General features: G+C 41.7%; 1 protein-coding gene across 1 annotated transcript in view; it reads left to right on the top strand.

The window, feature by feature from the left end:
* Positions 1 to 8,961, top strand: part of LOC129813336 (acetyl-coenzyme A synthetase, cytoplasmic-like) — a 29,263-nt gene extending 20,302 nt beyond the window's left edge. Inside the window, exons 8-18 of the mRNA XM_055865701.1 lie at positions 1 to 65; positions 351 to 521; positions 1,578 to 1,711; positions 2,118 to 2,250; positions 3,645 to 3,701; positions 4,844 to 4,924; positions 5,520 to 5,628; positions 5,833 to 5,901; positions 6,938 to 7,114; positions 8,588 to 8,662; positions 8,789 to 8,961. The exon at positions 1 to 65 is cut by the window's left edge and continues 73 nt beyond it. Of these exons, the coding sequence (XP_055721676.1) occupies positions 1 to 65; positions 351 to 521; positions 1,578 to 1,711; positions 2,118 to 2,250; positions 3,645 to 3,701; positions 4,844 to 4,924; positions 5,520 to 5,628; positions 5,833 to 5,901; positions 6,938 to 7,114; positions 8,588 to 8,662; positions 8,789 to 8,916 (1,199 nt within the window). The 3' untranslated portion in view covers positions 8,917 to 8,961. The remainder of the gene's footprint in view (positions 66 to 350; positions 522 to 1,577; positions 1,712 to 2,117; positions 2,251 to 3,644; positions 3,702 to 4,843; positions 4,925 to 5,519; positions 5,629 to 5,832; positions 5,902 to 6,937; positions 7,115 to 8,587; positions 8,663 to 8,788) is intronic.
* The last annotated feature ends 375 nt before the right edge of the window (positions 8,962 to 9,336 follow it).

Genomic DNA, 9,336 nt, shown 5'->3' with positions numbered 1-9,336 from the left:
AGTGGCTAGATGCAGAGGATCCTCTCTTTATACTGTATACCAGCGGATCTACTGGCAAACCGAAGGTAGGGTACTCTCACACACTTACACACACACATACATATATATAAATATATACACACACATACATACACATACATACATACACACATACATACATACATACATATATATATATACACACACGCACACACAAACTAAGGCACACACATACTCATACACACACTCGAGTGATAATGTGTGTGTGTGCATGTTCCTGTGTGTGTGTGTGTGTGTGTGCGCATGTTCCTATGTTCCTGTGTGTGTGTGTGTGTGTGTGTGTGTTAACCCTGTGTCTTCCTCCTCTACAGGGTGTCCTCCACACAGTAGCAGGCTACCTGCTCTACACCTCTCTGACCTTTAAGTATGTGTTTGACCACCAGCCAGGCGATGTGTACTGGTGTACCGCTGATATAGGATGGATCACCGGACACTCATACATCACTTATGGACCCCTGGCCAATGGGGCTACCAGCGTGCTGGTCAGTAGAACAAACAACATATTTGTATTTTTTATTGTACCTTTATTTAACTAGGCAAGTCAGTTAAGAACACATTCTTGGCCTGATGGTTAACACGTTGGGTTGGTGTGTAGGAACCTCTTGGCCTGATGGTTAACACGTTGGGTTGGTGTGTAGGAACCTCTTGGCCTGATGGTTAACACGTTGGGTTGGTGTGTAGGAACCTCTTGGCCTGATGGTTAACACGTTGGGTTGGTGTGTAGGAATCCTCTTGGCCTGATGGTTAACACGTTGGGTTGGTGTGTAGGAATCGTCTTGGCCTGATGGTTGACACGTTGGGTTGGTGTGTAGGAACCCTCTTGGTCTGATGGTTGACACGTTGGGTTGGTGTGTAGGAATCCTCTTGGCCTGATGGTTAACACGTTGGGTTGGTGTGTAGGAATCCTCTTGGCCTGATGGTTAACACGTTGGGTTGGTGTGTAGGAACCCTCTTGGTCTGATGGTTAACACGTTGGGTTGGTGTGTAGGAATCCTCTTGGCCTGATGGTTGACACGTTGGGTTGGTGTGTGGGAATCGTCTTGGCCTGATGGTTAACACGTTGGGTTGATGTGTGGGAAACCTCTTGGCCTGATGGTTAACACGTTGGTTTGGTGGGAATCCTCTTGGCCTGATGGTTAACACGTTGGGTTGGTGGAAACCTCTTGGCCTGATGGTTAACACGTTGGGTTGGTGGGAATCCTCTTGGCCTGATGGTTAACACGTTGGTTTGGTGGGAATCCTCTTGGCCTGATGGTTAACACGTTGGGTTGGTGGGAATCCTCTTGGCCTGATGGTTGATTACCACCAGTTACAGTTTTATACGCTGTAATACCAGCACTTTCTTTGTATATATTGCCTGACTCAACCAACGTGTGTGTGTGTGTGTGTGTGTGTGTGTGTGTGTGTGTGTGTGTGTGTGTGTGTGTGTGTGTGTGTGTGTGTGTGTGTGTGTGTGTGTGTGTGTGTGTGTGTGTGTGTGTGTGTGTGTGTGTGTGTGTGTGTGTGTGTGTGTGTGTGTGTGTGTGTGTGTTCTCCAGTTTGAGGGTATTCCAGTCCACCCTCACGTGGGGCGTTTCTGGGAGGTGATTGAGAAGTACAGAGTGTCCAAGTTCTACACGGCTCCCACAGCCATACGCCTTCTGATGAAGTACGGATTAGACCCAGTACAGAAGTAAGACACACACACACACACGCTGTGTTTTCTCACAGTGTAAGGCCAGGATTCAATCCAATCTGTCCTTTTTTTGTTGTTGCTATGCATCTTTTAAAGGTAATGTTCCCGGCGTTTGCAGAGACCTCATACATGATAAACGTTGCATATGTAGGAAATTACAGCTCAGTAGGAAATTACCTTTTAAATGTCAAGCAGACTATTTCCGCTGATCAGATTCAATCCCGGCCTTTCATCTTTGCGTCATACACTGATCTTGAGCTATAGCACTTTGGTTGTAATAACGCAGTGTCATTCTGTCCACTAGCGCCATCTGCTGGACGAAAAGAGAACCAACGCTCAGTTGAACCAGACCAGACTCAGCATTTTCTTCACTTATTCACCCTAAACCTGTCACTTCCTGCAGGTACGACCTGTCATCGCTGAGGATTCTGGGTACTGTAGGTGAGCCCATCAACCCGGAGGCGTGGCATTGGTACCACGAGGTGATTGGCCAGAAGAGATGTCCAGTGGTGGACACCTTCTGGCAGACGGAGACGGTGAGAGACGCTGAGTGAGCAATGTCCCGACTTGGTGCCATTCCAGAATGTCTGTTTTGAAATCGTCCTTTTTAAATCTTTCATTTGTTTTCTATTACATCTATTTGACTGAAAATAAGTTAGAAAATACAGTTAAAATAAAGATTTTAATACATTTGAAAAATATACTGAGCAAAGAAATATGAAGATTTTACTGAGCTACAGTTCATAATCTATGGATTTGATACGACTGGGAATACAGATGTATCTGTTGGTAACAGATACCTTAAAGAAAAGGTAGGAGCGTGGATCAGAAAACCAGTCAGTATCTGACCACCATTTGCCTCATGAAAACCAGTCAGTATCTGACCACCGTTTACCTCATGAAAACCAGTCAGTATCTGACCACCATTTACCTCATGAAAACCAGTCAGTATCTGACCACCATTTACCTCATGCAGCGTGACACATCTCCTTCACATAGAGTGGATCAGGCTGTTGGTTGTGGCCTGTGGAATGTTGTCCCACTCCTCTTCAATGGCTGTGTGAAGTTGCTGGATATTGGCGGGAACTGGAACGCGCTGTCGTACACGTCAATCCAGAGCATCCCAAACATGCTCAATGGGTGACATGTCAGGCCATGGAAGAAATGGGACATTTTCAGCTTCCAGGAATTATGTACAGATCCTTGCGACATGGGGCTGTGTATTATCATCCTGAAACATGAGGTGATGGCGGCGGATGAATGGCACGACAATGTACCTCAGGATCTCGTCACGGTATCTCTGTTCATTTAAATTGCCATCGATAAAATGCAATTGTGTTCGTTGTCCGTAGCTTATTCCTGCCCATACCATAATCCCAATGCCACCATAGGGCACGTTGTTCTCAATCGCCAAATCGCTCGCCCACACGATGCCATATTCACGTGGTCTGCGGTTGTGAGGCTGGTTGGACGGCCTCCCAAATTCTCTAAAATGACGTTGGAGGAGGCTTATGGTAGAGAAATTAACATGAAATTCTCTGGCAACAGCTCAGTTGGACATTCCTGCAGTCAGCATGCCAATTGCACACTCCCTTAAAACTTGGGACATCAGTGGCATTGTGTTGTGTGACAAAACTTCACATTTTAGAGTGGTCTTTTATTGTCCCCCAGCACAAGGTGCACCTGTGTAATGATCATGCTGTTTAATCAGCTTCTTGATATGCCACACCTGTCAAGTGGATGGATTATCTTGGCAAAGGAGAAATGCTCACTAACAGGGATGTAAACACATTTTGTGCAAAATATTTGAGTGAGGGAAAAAAGCTATTTTCTTTGTATATATGAAACATTTCTGTGATCTTTTATTTCAGCATGTCGTGTTTATATTGTTGTTCATTGTGTGTGTTTAATGACTTGTGTTCTTGCATAGGGTGGCCATGTTTTAACTCCTTTACCTGCCGCTACACCTCTGAAACCGGGATCAGCTGTAAGTTACCATCATATATACACAGTGTCATTTATTTTTATTTTATTGACCCCCCCCCCCCTTTGCCCTCAGAGCAGCCTCACTTCATCAGGTCATGGACTCTACAAGGTGATCGAAAGCGTTTCCAACAGGGATGCTGACCCATGTTGATTCCACAGGGATGCTGACCCATGTTGATTCCACAGGGATGCTGACCCATGTTGATTCCACAGGGATGCTGACCCATGTTGATTCCAATGCTTCTCACTGTTGTGTCCAGTTGGCTGGATGTCCTTTGGGTGGTGGACCATTCTTGATACACACAGGAAACTGTTGTGTGAAAAACCCAGCAGCGTTGCAGTTTTTTGACTCAAACCGAATGCATTTAAATATTTGGTCTTGCCCATTCACCCTCTGAATGATACACAATCCATGTCTCAAGGCTTAAAAATCCTTCTTTAACCCGTCTCCTCCCCTTCATCTACACAGATTGAAGTGGATTTAACAGGTGACATCAATAAGGGATCATATCTTTCACCTGGATTCACCTGGTCAGTCTTTGTCATGGAAAGAGCAGGTGTTCCTAATGGTTTGTCCACTCAGTGTATATACTAGACTAGTCGTGTGCCAGTGTAATATTTCCCTTATTACCTCTGATTGGATCCTTACTCCTTGTCTGAGGTATACTGTAGTTAAAGACTTCTAACCTGTTCTCAGATGGTAATCTGGAATGAGGAGTTCTGCCCCAGTAGAATCTGTCTTGTTATTGACGTGTTTATAGCAGGGGTAGGGCCACCTAGTTCCTGGAGGTTCCAACGAGGGCATCACACATGACCACCTGACCTAATTGATCAGTTCAGTGATGGTCTACATTCAACACACCTGGTTTTCCAGGTCGGGTTAAATAAAACAACATGAAGTGTCAGTGGTACTCCAGGACCAGGGTCGCCTACCCCTGGATTATAGCATCTCATCAACCAGTGACATGAAGTGTCAGTGGTACTCCAGGGACCAGGGATTACCTACCCCTGGATTATAGCATCTCATCAACCAGTGACATGAAGTGTCAGTGGTACTCCAGGGACCAGGGATTACCTACCCCTGGATTATAGCATCTCATCAACCAGTGAATCCTATAGATTTGAATCTGTCTGATGTTCCAGACGTTTCCTTTCTTTGGCGTGGAGCCAACCATCCTGAACGAGCATGGAGAGGAACTGGAGGGAGAGGCAGAGGGCTATCTGGTCAGTACAACGCACATTCTATGGTACAATCACTTCAAGTACAGTGTAATACATGTTTTAAAAAGAATTCTCTCTCACTATCCTTATCATATGGATTTCATATAGGGTTATTACCGTAATATTTCTAAACTAAGAACCATGGTGTGTAATGGTGTTTCATTATGTACTGGTAGTTTAGAAACATTACGGTAATAACCCTAAGAGCCATGGTCTGTAATGTTGTTGCAGGTGTTTCATTATGTACTGGTAGGGTTATTACCGTAATGTTTCTAAACTAAGAGCCATGGTCTGTAGTGTTGTTGCAGGTGTTTCATTATGTACTGGTAGGGTTATTACCGTAATGTTTCTAAACTAAGAGCCATGGTCTGTAATGTTGTTGCAGGTGTTTCATTATGTACTTGTAGGATTATTACCGTAATGTTTCTAAACTAAGAACCATGGTGTGTAATGGTGTTTCATTATGTACTGGTAGGGTTATTACCGTAATGTTTCTAAACTAAGAACCATGGTGTGTAATGGTGTTTCATTATGTACTGGTAGGGTTATTACCGTAATGTTTCTAAACTAAGAGCCATGGTCTGTAATGTTGTTGCAGGTGTTCCGGCGGCCCTGGCCTGGTATCATGCGTACCGTGTACGGAAACCAGGAGCGGTTTGAGAACACATACTTCAAGAAATTCCCGGGTTTCTATGTGACCGGAGACGGTAAGACATTTCAAACAGCACCTTCCATTCTTTGATTTGATTAGATTCGTGTTTGATTTGATTAGATCCGTGTTTTATTAGATTAGAATCATCGTATTCATTGACGATCACATTGTAATGGTGACATCGACGTTTAAACATGGCACTGTTGTTTTCCTTTTAAAAGGTTTAATCAAGTGAATTAATGAAGTCTTTCTTTCCCAGGCTGCAGGAGGGATAAAGACGGATACTACTGGATCGCAGGCAGGATAGATGACATGATCAACGTATCAGGTCATTTTGTTTTCCTACAGTTTGGCCACTGTGCTGCTGCTGGCTTCATTTTGCGAGACAAAGCCAGCTTACTGTGAAGCACTCTGTGATAAATGTTGCTGTAAAAACAGGCTATAGATAGATAGAGTAGATAGATAGATACAGTAGATAGATAGATACAGTAGATAGATAGATACAGTAGATAGATAGATACTGTAGATAGATAGATAGATATAGATAGATAGATACTGTAGATAGATAGATAGATAGATAGATAGATAGATAGATACTGTAGATACTGTAGATCGATAGATAGATACTGTAGATAGATAGATACTGTAGATAGATAGATAGATACTGTAGATAGATAGATAGATACTGTAGATAGATAGATAGATACTGTAGATACTGTAGATACTGTAGATAGATAGATAGATACTGTAGATACTGTAGATAGATAAATAGATAGATAGATAGATAGATAGATAGATAGATAGATAGATACTGTAGATAGATACTGTAGATAGATAGATAGATACTGTAGATAGATAGATAGATACTGTAGATTGATAGATACTGTAGATAGATAGATACTGTAGATACGATATATAGATAGATACAGTAGATTAGATAGATACAGTAGATTAGATAGATAGATACAGTAGATACGATAGATATATATACAGTAGATAGATACAGTATATAGATAGATAGATACTGTAGATTGATAGATACTGTAGATACGATATATAGATAGATACAGTATATAGATAGATACTGTAGATACGATAGATAGATATACTGTAGATACGATATATACAGTAGATAGATACAGTATATAGATAGATACTGTAGATACATATATAGATGGATGATGATAACCCATAGTATTGTCTTCCCTACAGGCCACCTGATGACGATGATGATAACCCATAGTATTGTCTTCCCTACAGGCCACCTGATGACGATGATGTAACCCATAGTGTTGTCTTCCCTACAGGCCACCTGATGACGATGATGATAACCCATAGTGTTTTTAACGTTGTCTTCCCTCCAGGCCACCTGTTGAGCACAGCGGAGGTAGAGTCATCTCTAACAGACCACGGAGCGGTGGCCGAAGCTGCAGTGGTCAGCAGACCCCACGCGGTCAAGGGGGAGTGTCTCTACTGTTTCGTTACTCTGAAGGACTGCAGAGAGTTCAACCGCACTCTGGTGGACGAACTCAAGAGACAAGGTGTTTGACCAGGTTACCCATTGTAGAACTAACACTAGATTACAGGTTAACCCCTTGTAGAACTAACACTAGATTATAGGTTAACCCTTGTAGAACTAACACTAGATTACAGGTTACCCCTTGTAGAACTAACACTAGATTACAGGTTAACCCTTGTAGAACTAACACTAGATTATAGGTTAACCCTTGTAGAACTAACACTAGATTACAGGTTAACCCCTTGTAGAACTAACACTAGATTATAGGTTAACCCTTGTAGAACTAACACTAGATTACAGGTTACCCCTTGTAGAACTAACACTAGATTACAGGTTAACCCTTGTAGAACTAACACTAGATTATAGGTTAACCCTTGTAGAACTAACACTAGATTACAGGTTAACCCCTTGTAGAACTAACACTAGATTATAGGTTAACCCTTGTAGAACTAACACTAGATTACAGGTTACCCCTTGTAGAACTAACACTAGATTACAGGTTACCCCTTGTAGAACTAACACTAGATTACAGGTTACCCCTTGTAGAACTAACACTAGATTACAGGTTAACCCTTGTAGAACTAACACTAGATTACAGGTTACCCCTTGTAGAACTAACACTAGATTACAGGTTAACCCTTGTAGAACTAACACTAGATTATAGGTTAACCCTTGAACTAACACTAGATTACAGGTTACCCCTTGTAGAACTAACACTAGATTACAGGTTAACCCTTGTAGAACTAACACTAGATTACAGGTTACCCCTTGTAGAACTAACACTAGATTATAGGTTAACCCTTGTAGAACTAACACTAGATTACAGGTTAACCCTTGTTGAACTAACACTAGATTACAGGTTAACCCTTGTAGAACTAACACTAGATTACAGGTTAACCCTTGTAGAACTAACACTAGATTACAGGTTAACCCTTGTAGCATTTGGCTACACAATACTATTATCGCACTATATATCAGAAATGTTTATACTGTATTCTATTCTACTGTATCTTAATCTATGCTGCTCTGACATCGCTCGTCCAATATATTTATATATTCTTAATTCGATTCCTTTACTTTAGATTTGTGTGTATTGGGCATATGTTGTGTAATTTGTTAGATATTACTTGTTAGATATTACCGCATGGTCGGAGTTAGGAACACAAGCGTTTCGCTACACCCGCAATAACATCTACTAAACACGTGTATGTGATCAATAACATCTACTAAACACGTGTATGTGATCAATAACATCTACTAAACACGTGTATGTGATCAATAACATCTACTAAACACGTGTATGTGATCAATAACATCTACTAAACACGTGTATGTGATCAATAACATCTACTAAACACGTGTATGTGATCAATAACATCTACTAAACACGTGTATGTGATCAATAACATTTTGATTTGATGTAAACAGTAGTACAACATATTTTCTTTATTTGTTGGTTCTTGATTTAACACAACAACAAAACATGTCTTGTTAGTGAGGGAGAAGATTGGTCCGATCGCCACACCAGACTTCATTCAGAACGCTCCTGGACTTCCTAAAACACGATCTGGTACGTGTTACCTGATTCTACCACATTTTCATACTTTTAAAAAATACTTTTATGGACATTTTATCTTTACATTTTAATTTATTATTTTCATTTTTCATTTCATTTAACAAAATATCTCATCCTCAGGTAAGATCATGCGGCGGGTCCTGAGGCAGATCGCCCGGAACGAGAAGGATCTAGGTGACCTTTCAACTATGGCTGACCCCAAGGTCGTAGAGGTCCTGTTCAGCCAGCGCTGTGAAACGTCCGCCTGAGGGGCTGCATGTCAATACTCTACAGTAGCTTCCTCTGCTCGACACCTCATCTCCTCTCCTCGTCTCATTTCCTCTCCATCATCTACACTGATCTGAAAACTATGGAAGCCCATTCCTGTCACCAACTCTTTTTTTTTTTTTAAATAGTAGAACAGACAGGATATATTTCTTAATTTGTAGCAGTATGTGCACATTTATTTCCATCTTATCCACGTTGCAGAGATTAGCACAGCAGGGTCGCCGGCAAATGTGTGGCAAGCTGGCATTTGTCCCAACAATAATATTGACACAAAAGCATTGAAAATATCTTCTTTAGACTGATTTGGATTTGTCAACTCGCGCTTCAGTCTGATCAACTGTAGTCTACTGATAACAACCACAGCTACAGGTGGCCTAGAGAAACCTATGCCTTCTGGTCTC

The sequence above is a fragment of the Salvelinus fontinalis genome, chromosome 16 (genome assembly GCF_029448725.1).
Source record: "Salvelinus fontinalis isolate EN_2023a chromosome 16, ASM2944872v1, whole genome shotgun sequence".
Taxonomy (NCBI): Eukaryota; Metazoa; Chordata; class Actinopteri; order Salmoniformes; family Salmonidae; genus Salvelinus; species Salvelinus fontinalis.
Note: the sequence above shows the minus strand (reverse complement) of the source record. Positions and strands in the feature narration are given on the sequence as shown.